Source organism: Etheostoma spectabile, chromosome 14, assembly GCF_008692095.1.
Source record: "Etheostoma spectabile isolate EspeVRDwgs_2016 chromosome 14, UIUC_Espe_1.0, whole genome shotgun sequence".
Classification (NCBI taxonomy): domain Eukaryota; kingdom Metazoa; phylum Chordata; class Actinopteri; order Perciformes; family Percidae; genus Etheostoma; species Etheostoma spectabile.
This window is the reverse complement of record NC_045746.1, coordinates 3715656-3741376: the sequence shown is the minus strand read 5'-3', so window position 1 is coordinate 3741376 and position 25721 is coordinate 3715656. Positions and strand designations below refer to the sequence as shown.

At 38.8% G+C, this 25721-nt stretch overlaps 3 protein-coding genes across 5 annotated transcripts in view; 2 read left to right on the top strand and 1 right to left on the bottom strand.

The window, feature by feature from the left end:
* Positions 1 to 5906: 5906 nt before the first annotated feature.
* Positions 5907 to 10594, top strand: sla1a (Src like adaptor 1a). Of its 2 annotated transcripts, XM_032534969.1 has the most exons (8): positions 5907 to 6096; positions 6503 to 6599; positions 6915 to 7014; positions 7215 to 7301; positions 7518 to 7621; positions 8616 to 8747; positions 9209 to 9338; positions 9956 to 10594. In XM_032534969.1, the coding sequence occupies exons 2-8, from the start codon at positions 6524 to 6526 to the stop codon at positions 10155 to 10157; spliced, it is 831 nt and encodes a 276-aa protein (XP_032390860.1). In that variant the 5' UTR covers positions 5907 to 6096; positions 6503 to 6523; the 3' UTR covers positions 10158 to 10594. The 2 variants fall into 2 exon arrangements, with proteins under 2 accessions (XP_032390860.1, XP_032390861.1); XM_032534970.1 differs by lacking the exon at positions 5907 to 6096 and having other exon boundaries at positions 6304 to 6599.
* A 9281-nt stretch (positions 10595 to 19875) lies between these two features.
* On the top strand, positions 19876 to 22138 carry abitram (actin binding transcription modulator). The gene is made up of 6 exons (XM_032534973.1): positions 19876 to 20088; positions 20246 to 20297; positions 20912 to 21041; positions 21123 to 21199; positions 21279 to 21348; positions 21647 to 22138. The coding sequence occupies exons 1-6, from the start codon at positions 20007 to 20009 to the stop codon at positions 21782 to 21784; spliced, it is 549 nt and encodes a 182-aa protein (XP_032390864.1). The 5' UTR covers positions 19876 to 20006; the 3' UTR covers positions 21785 to 22138.
* The window catches only part of ctnnal1 (catenin (cadherin-associated protein), alpha-like 1), a 52846-nt gene continuing 49261 nt past the window's right edge, over positions 22137 to 25721 (bottom strand). The window contains exons 17-19 of one of the 2 annotated variants that reach the window (XM_032534944.1): positions 24692 to 24811; positions 23927 to 24010; positions 22137 to 23642 (exon numbers count right to left, since the gene is read on the bottom strand). In XM_032534944.1, the coding sequence (XP_032390835.1) occupies positions 23472 to 23642; positions 23927 to 24010; positions 24692 to 24811 (375 nt within the window). In that variant the 3' untranslated portion in view covers positions 22137 to 23471. Of the gene's footprint in view, positions 23643 to 23926; positions 24011 to 24691; positions 24812 to 25721 lie in introns of those variants that run through there. The other variant, XR_004334893.1, reaches the window with a different exon arrangement.

The following is a 25721-nucleotide window of genomic DNA, read 5'->3' as shown; positions in this document are numbered from 1 at the left end:
ATAAAACTACAAACTTAAGATATGAAACTTAAAGTCCTTTGAACAAAAACACAATAACAAAACAAAATAATCAGAGTGTTGCCAACAGGGACTAGCAACGCAACGCTCACAACATGGTTGGCCGTTATTTATTTATTTAATTATTTTAATCGGCCATTATAAATGCCGATATTTCAGAAAATGCCTAATATCGGTCGATAATATCGGCCCGCCGATATATCGGTTGGGCTCTATTTTCAATTGGCAGTTAATTAATACAACTCTGATATGGCTGTGGGACAGTGAAAAGGCTAATATTGATAACTGGATTACATGCTGCATTGCTTTCTGTAAACCTTATGTGTGTAAATACAAATTAAATCCAGTGTAGATATGGCAGACTCCACCACAAACAATGAAAACTACTATAAAGTGAGTTAATTACAGAGTGCAAATACATTAAATAGCTTTTTCAAGAGGGTCCAGCCACAGTTCCCTAAAGTACCTTCACTTATCTAGTGCCATCACATGGCGCAGGACTGGATTCTTTTTAAGGTTGTTGCGGTTCACTGTAATGTCAGTGATGCAATTCTTCTGAGTAATATTTTCCTCTACATAGCTGAAAAAAAAAGCCATTGAGATAGGTCTCTGACTGGAATTAATGTTTCAGGTCTGGAAAGGTTTTCAGGACTACAAGTTGTTGTTGTTGATTCACTGAGGAACTTTTGGGAGCTTTTGCTTTCCTGCCAAAAAAGACTAAACAGAGGACAACTTTGCAGCACTGTGGTCCACCCCCCCACAAACTCTGCTTTAATGATGGAGGTTTGCAAGTGCAGGCTTACATTTCTTTCAATGCAATTTCATCCAATTATGTTTCCATTAAAAATCCCCCAAAATGATTCTGCTGAAGTGTACTTGGGGATAATATGCTATGTTATTATAGTTATTTTAAACCACTAAATAAGCAAATAGATATAACAACGCAAACTCATCTGAGGATTATTATTATTTGTGAAAGCTTGGAGGAATGCATTGATGGATGTGAGAAGCAGGGAGGACTGATTACTTGTGCAGATGGTTTCGTGGATAAGATGCTCCAGATGCCTGTATGACCCACGAGCAGGGACCACATTACGTTAATGATTACAGGCTAACTGGTGGAGGATTTGCGGCTCTATATGTAAGTAATTTGGGCTCCAAGTCTGTGGCAAAAAAAATCTGCAGATGCATACACATGAGCATATAGCAACACACACCCTGTTCCTTTCAATCCAGTTAGGACTCCAGTGGCCTTGCTTCTGTATTTAGATACTGCTCATTACAGTGTGAGAACACAACAACTGCATATGGACTGTCTGAGCGTGTGGAATGTGTATTGTGTTTAGGAAAAGAGGAACTTTGGAAAGATTCATAATAACAATACTCACCTCTTGCTTCCACTGCCTGCCAAAGAGTTTTAAAGACATATGAACACATCTTGATTTAGACTTCTAGAAAAAATTAATTATGAGGGAAATTCCTTACAGCCAGTAATTTTATAATTTTAGACAGAGGGCGTGGAAGTCCCTTCTCCTTGAAATGTTCAAACACATCCAGTCGGCTGCACAACAGCCACTGGCAACTGTGTCTGACGGGCAGAGAGAATCTGTCTTTACAAGAGTGAGTTGCCCAGAAAAAGTGCTTACAAATCATTGACCATATTCAAAGTTAGAGCTTCCCTTCCCCCAACACGTGTTTTCAATGGGCCCTGGGTCATCAATCATGCACACCTCTTTCACAATTATCCATGTGAAGGGAAGCCTCTGACAGCTAAATATCAGCTTTACTGCTAGCGTAACATCTGCAAACACCTGCTACACTGCTTTTATGAGCATTTTACGAATAAAACCATTTGGTACAAGCGTATTTTTGTATTTACTTAAGAAGACATAGATCTAAAAAAAAGGATGTTTGATGCATGGTTTTACCTGTAATGGTAATGGTGTTCGGCAGCTTAAGGCTCTTATGGTTTCATTTCTTCTTGTTTCTTAACTGCAGTAGCTTATAAGATGTTATTCATGGTTTTGCCAAATAAACGCCTGCCTTGTCCAATTTTAAACAAACAGTGTTAATAGAGTCAGTTTAGACGGGAAGGAGTCTTGATCAATTACCTTAACTAATTTGGGAAAATGTTTCTCATCCCCATGTAACAAAGAGTCCATTGAGCTGGAGGTCATTGTGGGCGAGTTTCACCTGTGTTATTTCTGCTAGTGACTAATTCACAGATACACATGGCCCTGCCACTGGCCAGGACCTGAAAAGAAAAACAGAAAAAGGAGGAAAATGTTCCAGAGTGAAGTAATGGCCTTGTATGTCTAAATACTTCATATTTGAAAATTGTGTCAAAAGTATATCTACTTTATACTTCTACTACACTACTATTCAGTAGGACATTTTGTATTCTTTACCAACAGTTTTGGTTAGTTTTTTTTCCTAAGATTATTTTTGGGGCATTGCTGCCTTTAATGGATAAGACAGCTAGATGAAAGGGGAGAGAGGGGGAAGACATGAAGGAAATTATCACAGGTCAGACTCGAACCCTGTACCTTTGCGTTGAGGAATAAACCTCTATACATGTGCGCCTGCTCTACCAACTGAGCAAACCCGGTCACACCTTTAGTTACTTTTTACATGTAGTTAGAATAAGTTCTACCTCGACAAATTATAAGAGTAAAATACATTTACTTCTTCCACCATTATTTAGATATCTTATTTATAAAATTTGTTGCACCTCCCCAAGAGACTAATTCTTCACTTTGTGAAATGGTGCATTGGTCACACATCAAATGGAATATACAATATAAAATAGAAATAGTTTCACTATGAACTGTTGACAGTACATTGTTTCGGTTTACATTGTTTCAATTTAACCAAACCACTAGAGCTAAGTGAGACAACAAGTTTTTTTTTTTTTTTTCTTCATTTAGTCCTAACGGAAAGAACCCACTCTTTAATAGAGTTCCCAAATTAAGAAAAAAAAGCTTGTTTTTGCTAGCACAAAATTGTTGAGAAAAGCTAAGAAGATGGAGACATTTGCCTGGAACATTTCCATCAACAACTACGAGTAAAATCTACTTTGAAACTTCCTAAAAATGAATCAAACCAGCCACAGGAAATGTTGCAGATTCTATTCTGTGAGCTCTTCAGACCGTCACCACACACGCTACAAGTTCACCTTGTATTTATTTTCTAAAGTCGATGAGGACTTCCTTCCTGCCTGGCATCAGACACCAGCCACCACCCACCAAGCTACAGCAGCTGGTTTTCTTCCCTACAATAAGCAAAAAAAAACTTTAGTTCAGCCTAAAAAAGGCAGTTTAGTTGCAGTTTAGTGTAGACTTGATTAGACGTACGATTCCTGTGTCCAGTACTTCCTATTTATCTCTCAGAACACGGACGCACGCACACACACACACACACACTACAGGAAGCCAACAAAAGGAACTGCCAGATCATTGTTTTCTGGCCAATGTGAAAAAAGTTGATATATCTATATCTTTTTAAAAATCCCCAAGATACGTTTACTTTAACAATGAGGCTGATGTCTTGCTCCATCTCAATTTTTTGTTTTACTGCAGAAAGGAACGGTGGCAGGAAAAAGAGGCTGGTCTGGAGCACACTGATCCAGGTTTTAAAATGGAAAATACATAAGCTAAGATGTCTTGAGAATAATAAAGAGTGGCACAGAGGAACTTTCTTATGTAACCAGTAATCCGAAGCTTCTGATGTACTCTTTATACAATGGTTAAAATAAAAGTTTATTTTTAGTTAATGCAAAAATACTGTAATTTAAATAAACGTAACACATTTGCAGAACTGAGATGAGAAATGAATGAGAGTGTTTGCTGAAAAGAAAAATACCTAAATAGAAATGAATGTGAGATCATGATTTACACTCAAGTAGAGTAAGACAGGGAGTGAAAGGTTTGTCAGTCATGAGGGAAAGGGAAAAGACGTCTGGATAAAAATTCAAAACATTTTTGTGGAATCAGCAGCAGTTTGTCTATCATAATACATCATTCACATACCATAAACTCCCGACAGAGTCACACAGACCCAAAAGGTCATAGATCTAAAACTGAATGGATTTTAGGTTCCCTAATTTGAAACTTCAGCAGCGTTGTTTTGGGATACTTTCACCAGATAAACACCACAGCTAAAGATAAGACCTTATCATTTTCAGTTTCCCCTCTGCAGATAGATACACTCATGAGAGATTCACCATGGTGACATTATTTTCACATTTCTGTCTCTATTGATTGATTGATTTTCATTAATTTTATTTGACCATTTAAATATAAAAATAGGAAAACAGTACTCTGTGTCATACATTAAAATACATAAATATTCACGGATGACACAATAAAGCCCAAAGACTTATTTCCATTGTGGTCCGTCTATCACTTACAGATGTTGAAGGTTGGGACTGGGACTAACCTCACACCTGAGTTAACCGCATTTCAGTTACAAGTCCAAAAAGTGGGAGTAGGGGGACTCCAGGTTAGCCATGGTTAGCAATATCAGTTGTAGCAACATGTCCACAGGTAGAAGATGGACACTACTGTGTGTGCGCCAGATTTAATGAGCCACAAATTAGACAGAAGTGCTATTAAACAGTATATTCATACAGATTTCACTACTGTTGATGCACCCATGTTGGATACTGTGGCTGGGATTGGGGATTTTCCCCAGACTTTCCAATTGGTAAACCTGTCTTCAGGGGGCATCCGGTTGACATTTCAGACTGAGAACTTGGCTTTTCCAACTTTCCAGTTCAACCGGAACACACCATTGGTCCCAGTATGAAGTCACTATCTTTCAGGAACCAGTAACATCCTGAAGTCTCAGCTAGTTGCCTGACAACTATTCTCAGCCATGAAATTATCTTGCACATAACCCCCATTGAACCAAAGAAAAATTGTATTTGTAACGAATAACCAAATGAGATAATGTGTTAATTTGTACGTTTTAGGTGCCGTTTTAGAGCCCCCTGTCGAGAGTTAAGCTAACCGTCTGCTGAATGTAGCTTCATATTTAGTGTACAAACATCATCAACAGCGTCAATCTTCTCATCCAATTCTAGCAAAAAAGAAAATTAGTGTATTTACCCATATATTGAATTTTTCCTTTATTTGCTAGAAAAAGGTGAAACACATGTTAAGTCTAGGTGAGATATTTGGATATTGTGTTCTGTCCGATCAACAGGCCAAAATGCAAATATATTCAATTTACTATTACATAAAAGAAAGAGAATCATCCTATATTTAAAGTAGAGACGCTGGAACATGGTTGGCAATGCTTGATAAATGACTCAAATGATTAATCGATTATTATCAAAATAGCTTTCTGTCAATTTACTAACTGACTCTGCACCTTGCAGAGGAAGCACCTTATTCATTTGCACTTTATTTACTGCACAAGACACTTTTTCCAAAGTTGCAATAGCACAAGGTCTTTACAGCTTTTTACTGATTTGAATGACTGTTATGTGATTGTCTTGTATGTACTGTATGTTCCCGTGTATGTATTGCGCTTTTTTTTAACGTGACTGCACCAAGACAAATTCTAATCAACTGTGTTGACATGGCAATAAAGTGTTGATCTTGAACTTGACTAACAATTTCAGCTCTATTGTTTTAATGTTTCTATGCTTTATATAACAACAGAGATGTACAGCAAATAACAGCTTATAGAACAAAAATGAAAACAGTCGCAGAATTAGGTTGATCTCTAGTGGAACATTACCGTGATTACCAAACATTTTTACATATAATTTAGTAGGTTACTAAAAACATTAGCCTACAATAATGACTACATTTAGAAGGGCTGTTGGTTACTCTCTTCTTTCAGGATCTGTTGTATGTGTCTCAACAACACATGCTGGCCCTCTTCCTCATTTCATTACAGGAAGTGAGTTTGCCGTCAGATGCTGCGCTGTCGCCACACTCTGTGACAGGTCATCGCTGAACATGATACTTCTCTAGTACTGGACTGCGTTGCTGCCACCATGCCCTGTCTGTGCTTTAATTTTTCTCACCACAATTGATGCCATCAAATCAGACCAGCTAGTGCCCAAAGGTAGGTGTCTACATTGTATCGCATCAACTGTTTCTGCTATGTACAGCTCATATTTTCTGAATCCACAGGACTGTTGTTTTTGCAATACAGGCCAACTGAACACTGTATGAGGTAACTTAAGAGTATTGTCACATAGGCACATTTTGCAACATATGAATTCAATATCACACTTAGTTGTCAGTAGACAGAGCTAGGTGCTGCAATGGAAAACTGAGTCCGATAGCATCTAGCCTCAGCTTCCCCAATTTGCAGTGTATCAGTTAAGAGTTCAATTGGTTAGTTTATAGGAAGTTAAAACTTGGTGGTGGAGCAGCAGTAGAGAGAAGCTCAGTGGTACATATTGGTTCCTGAGTGGAAAATTGGTTAGTACATTCAGAGCGTTTGTGTCTCTGTGCCCCGACTTCAGGCTGGAATCTGGTCCATCTGGATGATGGGTAATATGATCCGAGGCGCAAATGCCAGAGACCCACAAAACACACACAACACAGACAGCCATTCAAAAGGTAAGATCTCCCAACATTATTTTAAATAACATAATTTGTTTTGCAAATAAAGAATTTTGCATAGTGCATGGAAAAGGTTTTCACCAGTCCTGTCAGTAACAGCAGTTACACACTTTTTGCACATGTATGGTATCAGAGGTGTCATGATCTTAAGCTACACTCAAAAATAATTCCAAACAAAAACGAACTAAAACTAAATTAATTGGCAATTATTTCGGAGGTTTAGTCTTGGACATCTTTGGACTTTTCCAAATCATGATGTCTGTGTATCAGCATTTGGCAGTTTGTAAACGCTGTAAATATTGTTCTTGGCAGGTTCAGAGGACGACATGGTGGTGGTGCTTGACGACTACCCGTCATCTGAAATCAGCGAACCCATCTTCAGGATGGGGGAGAAGCTCAGACTCATCTCTAAGTATGATCATGTTTTTCCATTCTTGATTAAAAACGATACATTTTTCAATCCAGATGTACATTTGGTAGACGGATGATCTCCAATGACCATGAGGAAATAAAGTCTAATTTTTAACTTGATGCTTTGGGCTTGCAGTTTAGAGAAGTGTTTACACAAAAAGGTCAGTGGTTGATTCCTCTTTGCTTCTTTATGGTGGTCAGGGAGGCTTACTGGTGGAGAGTACGCTCTGTCCAAACACAAAAAGAGAACTACATTCCCAGCAGCCACGTGGCAATTGTCTACCATGGGTAAGTAGAACTATACACTAACATCTAGTATCGGCCTAGTTGATCTGTTTAAACTTGCTTCAGATTGATAACACAACACAAGTTATTAGTCATAAGTTGTATGTGTTGATTTCAAGATTATGTCTTCAATATTAGTGGGATTTTTACTACTAATATTTAAAATATAACAAGTATTTAAGGCATTCTTAGTTCATAGCATATCTTTTGTTCTGTCAGTTGGCTGTTTGAGGGGGTGGAGAGGAATAAGGCCGAAGAGCTGCTCTGTCTACCTGGGAACAGAGTGGGCTCCTTTCTGGTGCGGGAGAGCACCAGCGAAAGAGGTAAGTCAAGAATTAGCTCTATTAGTTTGGTTTGACTTGCTTGTTGGCAAGTAAGCATGCAGCAATATTCGATCAGCATGATGTTAGGACAAGAACAAGGGAGTAAAAACAAAATCTAGTCAGATCCAAATCATAAGTCAGGAAAATAGTATTTATTGATGTTTCCACCTAAATACCAGGATTCTTAATGGACTAGAAATTCCAGGAATTTATGTTTTGGAATGGAGAGATTTAAAATATATCTTTGGCATAATTAAACAGTTTAGATATTATCACTTTAAAATTAACCTTTGATGCATTTTATTACCATTTGCTTGAACCCCATGTTTTCTGTTTGTAAAGGCACAATTTCCAAAAATAGTCTAACGCTAAAAGAACAGATATTTTGGGAGATACGTTTATTCACTTTCTGGCCGAGCTATTGCTAAAACAATATTTGGCACCCAACCGTTTGTAAAACCACAAATTACATACAAATAATAGAGATGCTGGTAAGCTGATTCTTTTAAGCCATGCTACCGGTTTGTCCTGTTTCCAGTCTTTATGTTAAGATAAGCTTACTATCTCCTGGCTGTAGCTTTATATCTAAAAGACTCCTTACTTAACTCTGTGTATTTCCCAAAACTATTTCTTTAGGGACATGTATAAGGGAGAATTACTTGTTAGTGGATTTTCCACTGAAAAATTCTGTGTGGTCATAGTTTGATCTGAAACTTTTCTTTACTCATGATGCAGAAATGCACAGTGACTGAGCATTGGAGGAGATGGGCTCTACAGTACAGTGTTGACATTCATGTAACTTCTGCTTTTACATTGTTGCAACTTTTTTAGTCTAAGTGGCACAATATTTATTTATTTAACGTTCATGGGTTTTGGCAAAATGACAGTGGCCTGTTACCATTGTTACCATTGTGTGCTTTTTTCTAATACAGAGTAGTTTGGTGTAATGTTTGACAACATATTGCTAAGTGTACGGTGTCTGTCATATCCTCAGGTCTGTATTCGCTGTCCGTGAAACACATGATCGTAAAGCACTATCGTATCTTCAGACTGGACAACAGCTGGTACTACATCTCCCCTCGCCTCACTTTCCAGTGCCTTGAAGATATGATTAACCACTATTCGGGTGGGTGGATGCACAAACATTTAGATACAGAAGTAAACAGAGAGACGAGGGTCTAAAAACCAACAAAACGGAAACAAGCATCACCACATGCACAGCCATACACATAGACGCAAACAGGCAATCGCACGCACTGAAAATAAGTTATCACGTTCTTAAAATAGAACGGTTTCTTATCAGTGGTCAACTCGCGATACATAACCTGTTCTGACAAAACATTTTTGGAGCAAAACAGGAAATGAAATTATATGCATGCTTAATATTGACTACTGGTGCGTTAATTGTTGTCATAGTAAACTAATTCTAAGCCAGTATGTATCCCCAACCCACCGCCTTCACACGTTTAGTTTGTGTTTGCCTGAGCAGAAAAGTGTGAAAGTAGTTCATGCAAATTAGGCAACATATCAGTTTGTTCGTAAGCCTGTGAGCAATATTTTACTTCCCCTATCCTTCCCCTTTTTTAGACTTTGCAGATGGCCTATGTTGTGCGTTAACCTCCCCCTGTCTGTCGGGCATGACCCCACCATCAGATGCAACCCCTGAAGCTCCACCTGTTGTCATGCGACGCAACTTTGACTGGAAGAAAATAGACAGGTACAATTATGAAAATATTTACCAGCTTTAAACTGAGAGTTATGATTCTGTCAGATGGTAGCTCATTTGGTGTCATCTGATACCTGTTCTTGGACTGAATGTGCAAATAACAAAGATCAGATGTATGACTGTTTTTTTATTATAAATTAACCTGCTGATCACTTTCTTAACTAATCAATCGTTTTGCGTATTAAATATTGGAAAATTATATAATTTGTTATATAATCTAAGTTATAATTTTACCTAACATGACTTATTCAAATTCCATTTTTATGTTACAGTCTAAAATTTGAAAATGTTGAATTTACTATCAAAAAATGGGAAAGAAAAGCAGCAAATCTACAAATTGGAACCAGCATTTTCTCTTTCAAAAATTTCTTAAACAATTAAGCGATGATCAAAATGGATATTTCCTTTCGATTGGCAAATGACTTAACGACTTGTTATTGGATCGAGATAGTCTAGCAGCTCTGTGGTTGGATGGATTTGAAAAAAAAGTAATGGCTTGAAATCCATGAATCAATGTACTGTACATTATTTTCATAACTTGTGAAGAAGAAAATTTTAAACATTAAAATGCTCTGCTGTCATTTTTTTTTAATCTCCTCCCTTAACAGGGGACAGCTGGTCAGCACAGACAGCTGCAGTGACAACATGGTGAGCTATGGAGTCAGGAACAGCATCGCCGCCTACCTGTCCTTGTCTGGGAACCAAGACCCTGCGCACACAAGAAGACAAACCAGGAAGAAAAAGAGTAAATCTGTTTATGCTATTCCTCAAAATGGCCTTGGAAACATTGACTATGAGGATGACCTCTAGAGAGCGGCAGGGTTCAAAAGACTGGAAAACGTTCGAGTGGAAGGGAGTAGAGGGCATCCTTCTCCCAAATCCACCACATTTCTAATGTTGGCAGTGAACAAACGTTTGTTTTTAGTATCCCTAACATCGAAGTGTGTTATAGTTTCTAATGTGAGCACTTTGAAGTACTTTAACAATAACGCAAATTGCATGGCCACTAAACTTTAACTCAGCTGAAAAGACTGAACTTTATGGCGTTTAACTGGAAGATGGTGCAATTGAACTGAGATGTGTATTCTGCCCAGCCTGGCATTATGATAGTAAAAAGGAGACTATTATGGGGTTGTTATGGGGTGATGTGGGTAATATAATGTGTGAATGGTTATTAGTGGCTTTCAAACTATTTTCCTGTCTTCTTAATAAATGTATATTGTAAAACTGTTATATTTTATCACCAACTTAATCTTCAGAGGGACATATTTGGATCTTTAGCTGTTAAATGCTCCACTATGTTCACTGGCTAGTCATTAATTTTGTCTGTTAAGGCCCTGATACATTAACCTGATAATCGTCCGTCGGACACTCTGGTGACGTTGGTGACTGGAGTCCGTTTGTTGTGTTCCGTGCCGTTGTATGTCGTAGGGGCTGTCAACCCTTATTTTGGCCAACCTGACATGCTCAGTCGGAAGGCGGGCACTGCCAGCAGTCGGACTCAAAGGACCAATCTGATTGGTGGAGTGCTAACCCGGAAATTATGAGCGGAATGAGAATGACTTTTCAGAAACACGTTTCGGTGAATTATTTTAGAAAAATATGTATTCTGAACAAGCTGCCATGACAGTCTGGCTTTGAATTTCTGAAGAAACGTGACGGGTTCATCCAATCAGCTGCCGTCGGCAGTCGGCATTGGGTATCTGGATTTGTCACTACAAGCGACACCTGTCACATCAAATGTAGTCATTTGATCCATTGTTGACATAGAAATATTGATTAGAACAGCTGCAAGTCTTAAATATTTGGTGTTGAGAAAGTAGAAGTAATAACCATTTGGAAAATAATAAACTTTCCTGATGGATTCTCAGATGATTCACAAAGAAAAAAAAAAAAGTTTGCAGAAACAAGCCACTATTAAAATTATGTACACTGTGTACGAATCTGAATCAATGGTCATGATTCAGTATTGTTCACTCAATCCGTGTGATTTGTTAATTTGCATTATAGCATGTCAGTAACTGGGAAGAATTATGGAGCCTTTTGTGTTTTTTGAACAGAACCCAGGGTTAAATGCTACGGTGATTGCAGTGGGCAAAGACTCTTAGACATTCTGAGTTCAAATTTCCTCACAAACATCCAGCAAAACTGATATTTGTTGAACTTCCTCTGCACAGCACAGTGTCTATTCTTGTGTCTCATCAGGTTTCACCAATTTCACATGGTCACCATACGGCTGACTGAACTGCTATTTAATAAAATGATAAATAAAACAGCATTTCTATAAGAAAGGAATGCAAACATGTATCACCACCACTGCAGAAGACTTATAAACTCCTCTCAGACACTTCCATATTTGTGCTTAAGCAACTTCCTCTTCTGTTTTCAAGAGCTTGACCTAAACATTTTTATCTGCTAACCCCAAAAGCAGACTGTATAGAAACATAAACTTGGGTATAAATAAAGAGAGCAGCATGTTTCGTTTTCTATAGCTTTCTGCTTGTTGCTGGTGCATCTGAGTAAGACTGAAAAGCATGATAAAAATGTCCAAATATTTCTAAGAATTTCAGCAGAAGCATAGTCAGTCAGTTAGTCAACGAGGAAATGTTACATGTTAGGCATTATTGTTACAAAGAAGAACGGTCTCTATAGTATACAGCAGATGTCTCTAACATGGGTGTCAGGACCCACACTAGAAGTTGGGGTCGTATGAGCATTACCTGGCTAGGGAATAAGAAACACCTTAGTTCTGAAACACAAACATAGTTATGATCGTATTCTCTAACTTTCTATTTTCCACTCTTTTGTGTGAAATAATGGACCGTTTTGCTCTGCGTGCCTCTGAAATCTTTCAAATAAAACAGTTCAAGAGGGGAAAAACCACTTTCAGCACTTTACAAAAGGATATTAACAAAAGGACATTTTCATCATCAGTTACCGCCAGTGGATGTGAAACTTCATGGCTGCTGTGTTTACTTGCCTGGGAAAATGTACAGAAAACGTACTCTGTCTGTAACACAAGTTTCAGGAAGTTGATGTAAATCCCCAAAGTTGGCAACTCTGCCAATCTAATTTACTTGTTGTCATTAAATTCATGAGCCAACTGTGTGTAACAACAGTAGTTAAGACGAGGTCAGCACTTTCATCTCAGTTAAAAAAGCAGGATCAAATGCATTTCCTGGTTTTAAGGTCTTATAAAACCAGCACGTTAAGCAATGTGTGTGTGTGTGTGTGTGTGAGTGTATGTGTAACAATCAGTGATGCAGACACACACACACACACACACACACACACACACACACACACACACACACACACACACACACACACACACACACACACACACATCTGGTAGCCTACTGCTGCACCATGCAGAGACTGCTGTCCAGTCAGCATTACTCAGTCCTCACATCAGGCTGCCTCTCCAGACCTCCATGAACCAGTCTAAAAAAGACTGAAGATCATGCTCTAGGTGAATTTGCTGTTGATCAATGAGTATATAATTCATTTACAGTTTGAGTCAGATGTGCATTACATCTGGGGTGAAGAGTAACGGATGAGTTGTGGGAAACATGTTTTCATCAAGGGCCACTTTTATTCAAAATAAACTCCCTCTGACCGATCGATTCATCTTCATCTTTACATCAGTGAACAATCTAAACAAAAACCAACTCTTCCCTGAAATCACGTGAGCATTTACTGTAACACCATTGCCGATAAGAAAGACAATACTCTGTCCCCCTGCCAATCATCACACATCTGCCTGTGTGCACATGGTGAAAACAAAGGCTCTTGGTGGGATGAAGAGTAGAAGAATTACAGCTTAAACTTAACAAAACCAGACACCCGCACAGCGCATGTTGTCTTACAAGAAAACCCCATGGTTGAAGACGACTTTATAATGAGACAAAACAGATTCCAAGTCGAGTCCCTTGATCTCCATGTCAAAGTTGTTTGATGTTACAGTCGATGTAAGCACCAAGGAAAACACTCGAACAATGCACTCAGTCCTTTTTTTCTTCCCTGAACGAAAACAAGAAGAGGAAGGAGAGTTGAGGCCCAAGATTGAGGCATGAAGAGAAGAGTGGGATAAGTGAAAGGAAATTAAGAGATGGAGGGAGATTCCACTTGGTCCTGTCTGTTTTCTGTTAATCAGTCTCTTCTAATCTCGCCACATCCTCCCTTCTACCCTGAGGCCCAGCTGTCCAAATCTATGACTTCATCATTACGGCACTGGACGCTCACTGGTGAGCCACAAAAATATCCAGATAAATGTTTGCTTTTTTCAATCAAGCTGTTTTCCCTCTCCATATTGTTGCCTTCACCACATGAAACTGTGGCTAATTCTTGAAGTTGAGATGTCTTGTCTTGTGGGGGTTTTCGGACCAGCTCTAATTGAAATTAGTTTATATTTGTTTTTCTCTTTTACTCTGTTTTTTTAGAAATCCTATATATAGTTTGAGTGTTTCCTGTAACAAAACCTCACACTATGAGCTGTTGTTGCATTCAGTCTAATTTGGTGCAAAATGTGACATTTCACTCTAACTTTAACTGTCAACACCTCCTGCAGGCGTCGAATAGCATCAGTCTAGAGTTCTATCTAGATGGACACAAATATGGCGGTTGCAAACTGGGGGATATAATTATGCCGTTTTACTAAGCAAGAGAAAAATTGTTTACAAATGTAAAAACTTACAGGGATGGTAAAATGACACAGAGAAAATCCACAATCCACCAAACCTGTGGAATAACCTCCCCCAAAGAGCACTGTCAACACAAAACAGCACATGAGAACATGTCCTTTAATGCTGAACCAGGGGCCTCAGCCAATACACACAACCATATTCAAGGCTGTCCAGAGAGCCAGGGGGAAATAAACAAAAACCAAACTCTACAAAGAAAAGCTCCAAATGTCCACATCTTTGCCAGGAAATGGAGTGTTCTTATGTGACCTGCTAGGAATTTGTGTCTGCTCTCATTCCTTATGCCATTTCTCGTACATGATGCTGCGGAATGAGGCAGTCACATTTTTTTTTTATATTATGCAATATAAACTAAAGGTGCAAATGAGAAATAGGCTAACTTTGTGACAATTGCTACAAAACACGAGTGTACAATGTTGTGCTTTGTGTGCCTCATTGACATGTCACAGGTTTGACCTTTGCAATTTCTGCGTAAGGAAACTTACTTTGTTGCTCACAGCTGCTTTATTAGGCAGACGTGAATGACCATAATAAAGTTGAACAGTACAGGGACATTGTGGGAATGAAGAGGGAATCCTATTTCAATGGGGAAAACCTGAGAGAATATTTTTGAAGAAAACAACCATTTGGATCTGAAACGCTTCTGTCAGGCGGAGGCACAAATGAGTTTTTCTGGGAAGCAGTTGAGGGGTAGATATTTGGATAAAAAGAAACAACCTGGCTCCGCTGTCATTCAAACGCCAGCTGAGCTAGAGCTCAGATCCTCTTGCCTGCTGCTTCCCTGGAGAGTTCTTCTCAGAGAAAAGTTTACTTTCCAAGAGAAGCTTTTTGAAATGTTTTGCCACGTGGCTTCTTACAATTAAGTAGCACAAGAACTGTTCATTCACTTTCTAATAAGAAATTGTTGGTAAACCTAAATAAGCCCAGTTGCTGACTTAATATATAGCCTCTGCATATATCCCTTACAGTGTCTCATTAAAAGGTCTTGTTAAATTTAACGGCCTTGGCAAGAGAAAGCATGTGGGAGTAATTCCAAAGCTGAAACCTCTTAATACCTGTAAATTATTCCTTGTGTGTGCATGAGGATTTGGCGTCTTACCTTGCAGTGTGTATGTTCTTTCCATTGCCCTCAGCTCCTGTTGAAACCCATTCATCTCTGATGACAAGCAGGATAACAGCTGTGAACAAATTAGCATTGGGAATGAGCCTGAAGCACGTTGTAGTCATCGACATGAAAGATGTACAGTATGTGGCACTAAACAAAGAAAATAATATGTGATAGATGTAACCAGATCTGCTAGACCAGTCACTCTGGTCATTTTGCAACTAACTTGTATTTGTTCAGATTAGACATAAAATGATTCCAAAACACTATTATATCTAATAAAAATCCAGATTACATGTATTATTTGCAAGCTGTGGACGTCACTCTTTCTGTTGCTTTATTTTTGTGTCCCGTCTTTTCCTCTCTGTATGTTTTGGCCCGGGGACACGTTTTTATGTTCCAGTGTTTTGCCTGTGGTTTGTTTGTGATTTTTCTTAATTTGTAGAATGAAAATTAAAAAACATTTGATCCCAAAAAAAAACACAGATTACATTTACTCCCAAACTGACAGGCAGCAGTTGAAACAAGCCGGTTCAGACCACTTCCTTGTTCTCACACTTCTGACCTTCAAACCTTGCTTCTCTAAGTGTGTGTTAAATGAACCGAGAGAGACTTGTTTGGCCACTATGCAGTTTAGTGTTATACTGTTTTCAAATAACACAACAGTGATATGTGAGCATTTCGGCTATCAGAGGAGAGTCCTGCTCTGCTGCAAGTGACACGTAATCCCTTTCTTTCACACACATAATGTAGACACACACATATCTTTTTATACATTTTCAGAGGCAGATGTCTACCTTACTAGCTCTGGTAATGTGTTCTGTCCATCACTGTGTTGCTTATGCAAAGTAAAATTATATTATAATTGTAATAATTAGTATCAGTATTACAAACCCATCAGCAGAGCAAAGTAGCAAAAAGTTCAAGGAAAAATAACGCTTTGCTGTTAAAGACATCAGTCCTGTTTTTATGGTAACAATAAATCCACTGGTAATATATAAGCAAGGCTCAATGTTGTGATCACTTGCTCAACATTCAGTCTGATCTTTTCCGTTGGATTTCATTTATAATTTGTTATCACTGTTAAGGGAGGGTGCACAATTCACCCCTTCTGTGAAGAAATGTTTCTACAGGGAATCGTAAGTTGACTGGCACACACGCACACATGCCACACACACACACACACACACACGTACAACAATGTCTATTTTCATAACCTCAGGCATTGCTGTCTTTGGAGAGAGGCTAGAAATAACAGAGATGCTCTGACATAATTGATTACACCTTTGGCTGCTGATTACCACAGAGAAAGCTAATAGTAGCTTGACATGGGACCAGCTGATCAGACATGCCATTTATAAATCTTACAGGACCTCTGAGCACCAGATTTACAGCATTGGTCAGGAGCTATAGGGTTTCAATGCTGTTGCACGTTGCATATTTATGCATATTTATTGAGAGCTGACTGATAAATTTATGATTTCCCATCTAAACTGTATGTTGATCAGTCCACCGGGGCATTGACCACACTCTTACTAAAATGGAATTCTTGCCCTGTGACACAAAAACACATTTTGACAGACATTCAGAATCATTACCCTGAAATTACAGTTCTCTCATTGAAGCCCACTTTAGTGAATCAAGAAGGTTTTGAAGGTGCCTGTTGGCAGCGTATGACTCAATCTGTTGAATGGCAAATGCAGGTGTGTTTTGGTGTGTGTGCCTCAATGCTTTCCAGGAAAAAGACAGGCAACATTTCAAACTGCAGCGTACCTCTCTCCATTTTACTAGACCTGTCTCCACTGATGACATACTGAGGACGAGCCTGAATTGCATGCATTTCACCACCTAAATGATGAATTGGTGAAAGTGGTACTAGAAGCTTGAAAACTTAAGATAAAGAAAGCCTCTTTCTACAGTTATTTACTTTATCTGCATTAAATCACAGAAACAATGCATCTGTCTCTCTGCCTTTAAACTCTGCTGACTGAGTGCCACAAACCAGGAAATCCTCAAATGAGGATAAGTAATATCCTAATAATAAAAATAAACAACTGGTTTTCTCCAAGCCACGCAGGCATCACCCCTCTTGGTTAGAGCTTCTCTATTCCCTTATCAGGCTCTCCTCTGGCACTATGTGGAAAGACGTTGGACTACTTCCATGTGGAGGGAGAGACTGCTGGAGCCAAACAGCTGGCCAAAGAAGACAGGCTGCTAGCTAGCAGTAGCAGAATAGCTGACGTGGAGCTACGCTAGCAACACACACACACACACACACACACACACACACACACACACACACACACACACCATCTCTCTACTCTTCTCTCTCTCTCTCTCTCTCTCTTCTATATCTTCTCGCTTCTCGTACCACACAACACCACACACACCACACCACACACACACACAGAGTGCAGCTGGAGTCACTCGAGATGCCTGTCTGACAGCCAGCCAGTGAACCTCGAAGTTGAGTCTTGAAGAGTGGGAGCAATGTTTCAAAGGCTTGGGAATGTACACAGGCTGACAGATACATGTAAGGCAATGAACAGACTGATAAACACAGATGCAAACACACTCTTGCAAATACCAACATCCATGGAGGTCACCAGGACATACCAGGCCCATTTTTCTCTCACAAATAATTTCAAATAAGAAATTGTCAAATGTCCTCATGAACTTTGTCAGAATCTATTCTGACTGAAAACTTACAGACAAATCCTGACTTTAGGTATCCAGCATCTATGTGTTGCTCAAATAGCAGCAGCTGTATACCTTGCTGGTAGAAATTTGTGAAAAAAAGATCACAGGTAAAGTTGCTGATTCATATTAAAGATGGCCTTGTTTATTGGAAATGTCTTGTGCAAGATCGCTATCTATGGGACATTTGTGTCCACTGTTTCCACAATGGTTTTGTGTTTCATTTCTGAATTAATTGCAGACCACGGCCTACCAGGCGGAGGAGTAATGGAAATAGTCATTACGATGGGTCTTGACAGCAAAACTTTCCGAGTCCTGGTAGTGGTGAGTAGATGCAAGGAAAACTCATTGCGCCCCCAAAAAACAGCCAAGCCTCTCTTGCTTTTGCGCTCTCTTTCTCTCAATTTTCTGACCAAGATGAAGACATCATTACTTAATCTTTCTCGTGCCGATGCCTTTCCCTGAAATATTTTTCCCTAAGCATTGTCCACATTGTGCAAAATGGAGCCAGATATGTCTGGTATGTGATTGGTCTGGGTCAGAGAGGGGCTATTTCACAGGTCCAGGGAGGGGAACAGTCCTTCATTCCTGCATCCATTCTCTCTCAGACCTCTATGTTACATAATCCACTTGGATGCAGACTCAACATACTATACATATATATACTATACATACTATATATATATATACATACTATATATATATATATATATATATATATATATATATATATATATATATATATATACCCAGACCAATCACATACCAGACATTTCTGGCTCCATTTTTCACTTGGCTCTAATGATTTTCACATATATATATATATATATATATATGTGAAAATCATTAGAGCCAAAAAAATTACATTGTAGTTCAAAGTAGGAAAATTAAGCAGTTGATCAAAGACTGTGTGAGAAGGCATCTAACAACTATAATATATTGTTTAATTGGATTACATATAAACAAATGCATAATTAGATGTGAAGATGTTTAGCTGGATATGTTAGTTTAGTTATAGGGATTTATGGAAATATATGGCAATGCAGAGGATTTGCATTTTAATAAACTTTGATGTCCTTTGCATGTGTAGTGGTAAATCACTGCAGTTGTTAGCAGCAGTCTGCCATCTAGTGAGCAATATGGAATAACTGCTCTCACATTAGCAATGACCCAAAAAAATGGGACCCAAAAAAATGTAAAACAATATTATTGACTTTGTTTGTGGTCATTTGTTTAAACACTGTTTGGTTAGATTTTTAACATTGGGCCTTTGTTCAACAGTGGTTCCCAAAGTGAGGTCCAGGCACCCCCAGGGCTCCTTGAGGTGGTTCCAGGGGGTCGTCGGCAAAAAGGGGAAACATTAATTTTCACTTTAATTCCATCCATAACACAATGACTATTGTGGTCATGGGTTTCACTTTATATAATTAAATACAAAAAAAACATCACATAAGGTGGGGGACCCAGTGACCAAATCTTATCAAATTGGGGTCTGTGGTCTAATTTGTGTGAGTTTAGGTGACCTTATGGAAAAGTTTGGGAACCACTGCTCTACAAGACAAGAAACGTTACCAGCCAAATAATAATGCAGAAGCCTTAAGGACCTTATTATTTTAGTTGATGATATTGTTAATGTTGAAATATACATTTGGAGTGAGGTCTCGGGCCCCTAAATCTCTGGAGTATGGATGCAGTGTCAAGTGACAATATCTATCACTATGAAACTTGAAAAAGGCAGAGCAAGACATGCTTTTAGCTACAACGCTAACGATCAGAGCCAACCTTAGAAAATATTTGCTTACCTGTCCAGAGAAAATAGAACTACTCTAACTACAACAGATGCCTGGTTGTTCTCCTATGCATATTTATGACATTTTCGAAAATAATCGTATAAATTATGGTTCCTCATTGTACAAGAGGAACATTTTCTTTGATGTATTGCACTTTTCTAAAGTCAAATTCACCTCTAGAACCGCCCACAAACGAAAAATAATCTCCGGAACGGTCTTGGTGCTCTAAAACCTTCGGATTTGTTCGAGGGACGTACTGCCTGTTGTCACACCATTTAATGTCCGTCACGCAAAGTAGTGCTTGCTTACCAGCTTCGCTGTAAATTAAGTATTAATTTTGCAACCTGTGTTTTGAACACTTTTGATGGACTGCGTGGAGCAGAAAGACACAGAAGCGACGGCGCCTTCAGTTATTGACCGATATTACACACGATGGTTCAGAGCTGGTAAATAAAACGTCACCTAAATGTGTCTTATGTTATGTTAGCCGGTGGCTAATTCAGCTAACGCTAGTTAAGCTTGAGACCCTAGAGGGAGAGAGCACTAAATATTGACACAATTATCCAGGATAATGCATTCAGTTCAAATGTCTGTTTTATTTAGATATGAAGGGGAAACCGTGTGAGGACCACTGCATCCTGCAGCATTCAAACAGGTAACGTTAAGAGGGGTATGAGTGGTAGCGTTAAACAGTAAAATCTACACCAGGTGGTGGTAATTACCAAACAAAGTCATTATTATAAAAGGTAATTATAATAATAAACTTTATTTCAGACCCAGGGGGATCCATATCAGAATATGAACATATACAAACACAAAAATACAAAATACACAAAAAATTAATTAATTAATTGAGTATATGCTGACTGACTATTAACATAGACACGCACGCACTGCGCACTTTGGGTTTTGTTGAGTTGCTTTGTCTTGCATCTATAGGTGCAGAGGCTTTTAGTAGTACAATATAACGGTATAGCAATATTTACAAATTACAAAATAAACCTTTAACATATTTAATGCAACCAGTGAAACACAAAGTACAGCTATATAAGCCTAACAAAAAAATGTTATTACAGGAAAATTGATTGAATTTTACGGTGTATATGGGTTTCTTATTTTTCTATTTCCCGTGCCCAATTTTTTAATGTTAAGTTTTATATTTCATATTAAAATGTGAATCTTAAATGTACCTCTATTACACTCAATAGAAGTGACTAAGACCTACATGCACTCATATTGTTAACTTTTGATTTTGTGTGTTCTCTGCAGACTATGCGTTGTCACGTTAGCAGAGACTCACCCGGTTCTTCAGAATGGACGGGCAATCAAAAGCATCAATTACCAGATCAGTAACTGCTGCAGTCGGCTGAACAATAAAGTGTCTGGGAAGTCCAAGCGGGTAAATTCATAAAGCTACAGATGATTCTGGATTATGTGCATACATGTGCACTTGCACTAAATCATTTTATTCCGATTATAGGGCGGTCAGTTTGTTACTGATTTTGCACCTCTGTGTAGGATAACATGCATGGATGAAACTGAATATACAATATACAGGTGAGATACTAGTTTTTCTAGGCATGCGTTCCACATGCTTGTACGGCACGGTCATTCACCCAAATCTATATCTTTTTAGCTGCATCCGGGGCCGTCTTCTCGAGGTCAATGAGAGTATTTTAGAAACACCTACTCTCTTGCTGGAAAAGGTAAATGTATATTTTTACACTGTAATTGTGAAGTCTGTGTGCGTTATGGTGCTACCCCGAACGTTGCCATTATCATGTGCATATTTGGATACATTTGTTTGTACTTTTGTGAATTGAATTTTCTATTAAGGAACTGCCTTCTTGAATTACATTGGCATAAATGTAAAAACTTAGTTTTTTGTTTATTATTTATGACTGTAAGATAACAGTTTCAGTTTCTCTTCCACAACCATTGAAGTTTCACCTAATCTTGTCAAAACAATATTTTAATAGTGCTTTGTCTGTCAAATCTGAACAGCCATTCACTGAAGGCTACATCGCTGTCATCCTGCCAAAGTTTGAGGAGAGCAAGAGCATAACAGAGAATCTTCTGAGCAGAGAGGAGTTCGAGAGTGTTGTCTCCAAACGTAGTGTTGCCCAATCTCAACCATCATGACGAGAGCTCCCGGTTTATGCCTGAAGTCAAAACTGTTCTGCCACTCCCAAGTTGGGTGAAGACTGAGGACGTTATCCTGGAAAGTAACACTTAACGTGTGGTCACTTTAAAGGGACTATTGCATAAAATGTAAGCCGTGCACTGTGACTCTATGCTTATACATTGTTTTTCCTTGTTTCACAAATTGATGACAGTTTAAAGAAGAACTCTGTTTAGTTCTATTTTTTTCCCTAATTTGAAAAATGAGAAAATAGGGGAAAGCATGCCAAGTTACTTAGTCTTGTTAATACCCCCAACTAATATTCAGTTAGAATTATTTTTCTAGAATGTCAATAAACACACTCAACAGTGGTTAAGAAAAATAGTTTTATTTTTTTGTCATGTTTATTTCTTTCAATTGTCAAAAGAATAGATGATCCAAAACTAGATCTGTGATTTTGTCACATCTGTAGTGCCACTACAATACCCAGCATCCTTGGCTGCTTCCACACTGTACAAAGCATCTCTAAAGCTTAATGTATGTTATTCATCTCAGTCGTTATCACACCCTCACCTAGTACCAAAGTCATTACCTTAGTATATGTCTATATATTCTTCAAGTACCATATATCATTCAATACATATTGGCCTAAAAGGCATCTTCACAATGATAGTCTTCATAAGAAGTACACTTCAAGGCTCCATTTGACACAGGTGTAAATTCAGAATTATTTCATATTTTGTGAGGTACTATACATACAATACTATTTCTTAACAATACAGCATAAAGCAAGGTCCTGACATCCCAAAAGCATCTTAGTGATAAACTGTTTATCAATTGACTTTTTTTGGAAAAACCAGGCCTAAATAAATGTAAGTGTCCAGTGATGTACACTGGAGATATAAGAGCTTTATATTTCACACTAGAAGCAAGCTGAAGATCACAGCGTCTTCATGAAGACAATCATATTTGGCATTAAATTGTGATTGTTACTAGGATTACATGGCGAACTGTATGGAAGTTAATCATATGGAGTGATTGACTTTTAAAATACTTATTTATCCAAGTGATGAGTACAATGCCATTGATCAAGAACAAGATGTACCACTATGTCTAATATTACAGTGTTAACACTACAAGCCTATGACACATAAGAGACTCAAACACAAGGGTTTGGTGATGATAGCATCATGCATGGTGGGTTTTCTGCCATTTAACTGTATTTTTCACCCTCCATTTGGCTAACGTGCAACATGTACACTGCATACAGTACATCACAAAGCAAAAAGACTAGTTATACAGAGGCACACAGGGGAGACAGATGTATGGCTAAGCTGAGCATTAAGAGTTCTTTCCTGATTTCTAATCAGTTTATCAACTCAGTATTCAGAGACATGATTAACGTGACTCCGACATCAGGCTTGTGTCAGGACCCTCTTGTTTTCTAAAAATGGCAAACTCATAGTGTTGGCTGATTGTCTCCATCTTGTGGGCTGGGGTGGAACTGGTGCTTCAGGTAACGAGCGACCCTGGGTTAAAACTGCCCCTGGGCACAGCAAGCTTGGATCTGCTTTTTCCTTCGTAAACCATCATTCAGACAGCGAATACAAACTTTGTCAGACTTGAGGCAACCATCTTGACCACACCGCTCTAGCCCATTCTCTGGTGGGTGCTTGAGGATGAGGGGAGTGATGTATTTTCTGGATTTTACATATTCTCCAGGAGGTTGAGACCGGCCACGTGCTGCTCCAAGGATTTGACACCAAAGCCGTTGCTGTTCTTGCTGTTGAGAGCTCCCTCCTCTTTGACAGGTGTTGACGCATCTTGCCTCTCTCTCCAGTCCTGCGGGGAGCCCAGGCTACTCCTCTCTGACTTGTGCTGCAAATGAACACGGCACGGCGATTACGTTTGTTTTATTTCTTTAATCTGGTTTTATGCTGTTTTATATATGAATTATAAGCAGAAACATTTGTCTTTTAAAATAAATATACTTCTATATGATAAGCTACTATAAAGAATGTGTCCATGTTATGTTCACAACTTGTTTTCACTGCCCCTAAGTGGTAAAAAAAAAAAAAAATCTATTGCATTGGTAGATATCCATGTAGCTTGCCAAGCTACTACATGTGCCAGCCAATAAGTAATGAGTCCCGTTTAATCACCTTTTTGTTCAGCTTGTTACAGAATGAAAGGAGGGAGAGGACCACAGTCAGGACACCTCTGGTTGTCTGAATGGATGATTCCACCTAGAGGCAAATAAATAAAATTAGTTTACAAAAGGGTAGCATGGATACAAATGCACAAGAGAATACAAACACTTCCACCCAGCAGACACACACAAACTTTTTGTAATGAGTGCTCTACCAAACCCTGGCAGACACATGCTCTCCCATTAGTAAGGAATGATAAAGTGAAAATCGGGATGGAGAGACAGGGAGATGGGAGCCAATACATACCAAAGAGACGCTCATTAATCAGCAGAGAACACACTATTCTTCATTCTGTCCTTTTGATTTCAACCTTCGCCTTTATTACAAGGTGACCTAAGGCACCTCAAGATGCTCATTAATTCCTCACAGACATTCATTAATCTAGCGCCCTGTGTGTGAAAATGGTGTTACTTTCAGAATACTATTATGCCGTAGCCAATAATGAAGTAATGCAGTTAGTTGCACTCTATTGTGTGTTTGGTGCTTCATTGATGCCAGTCTGATGTTAGGGATGTAGTTTTGATGCTTTTTGTAGTTTTATTATCCCTTTAAGAAAAAAACTACAGTATGTAATGTTGTGCCCAAGCTTTGTGATGTTACTAATTTGATGTCTACTAAATAAAACAGATTCAAGGCATAAAAAAAATAATATTCTTTAAGAAAAAAGTGTAAACACAAAGACACAAAAAGATAGACACACAAGCGTAGTGTGAGTACCTTCTGGAAGGTGGCAGTCTTCCCCTGTACAGGAGTCTTAGCCCCCATCTGCAGCTTTTGGCATAATGCCAACAGTTTCTCCATCTCTGTCATCATCACAGACTTTTCCTCATCAACCAGCTGGAACAGAGAGAAAGACAGGGAGAGGGAGAGATGTCTTTCAGGACAGCAGAGAAGGTTTATGATGATATTATCCAGGGAGACGGAGTTAAAATGTAAAGACATTGATAGATGTACTGGACAGAATTTACAATGCTCTTGTTCAAATACAAATCAAGCATCACAAAAAGCCAAAAAAGGAGGGTGAAATGAATTTAAATTTATTGTAGCTTGATGTAATCCATCAGCAACAGCCAGGTCATGATCTACTGCTTAAATCTGTCATCCAGCTGGGTTAATCCCTCAATCTCAGTCACGGGGGCCATCAGTCTACTTTACTTACATGCCACCAGCAACCTAAAAACACGAGCTCTTTTTTTTCAGCACAGCACTACTCATGACTGACATAAAGTACATAAAACCTCTTGAACCTCAATTACAATTAATTTGCATAATTTCAATGTAATAATCACAATTTCAATGAGGGCAATGCAGGTGTGCTACAAGTGCGTTTGGTGCCAAAAAACTATGGGAGTGGAGGGTGAGACAGAGGGACTCCATTAGCACGGCTTTGTTTGATATAATTAATGTGAAAGCATGAGGCAAGTTGAAGAGCCAGGCCTCCTGATTATGAATTAGTCCTGGGCGGGTGCAGTCAACTCCTCCACCCTCATCCATGCACATGTGCACAAACACACCGACCCACAGATGCAGTGGTGACAATAATAACAGTTGTTAATGGCTGTCAAAAACAGCCATTTAATTACACTTGGAGGACCTGGGGAAGGAGCTAGTGGAGGGCAAGAGGAAGGAAAGCACTGAGGCTTTGTTTGTTTGTTGGATCTCAACTCGGAGAGGAAAGGAGGTTGGTAAAAGTGTGTGACAGCCTAATTTCCTGCTCTCGCTGTGTGATTTATAAGACACTTGGCAC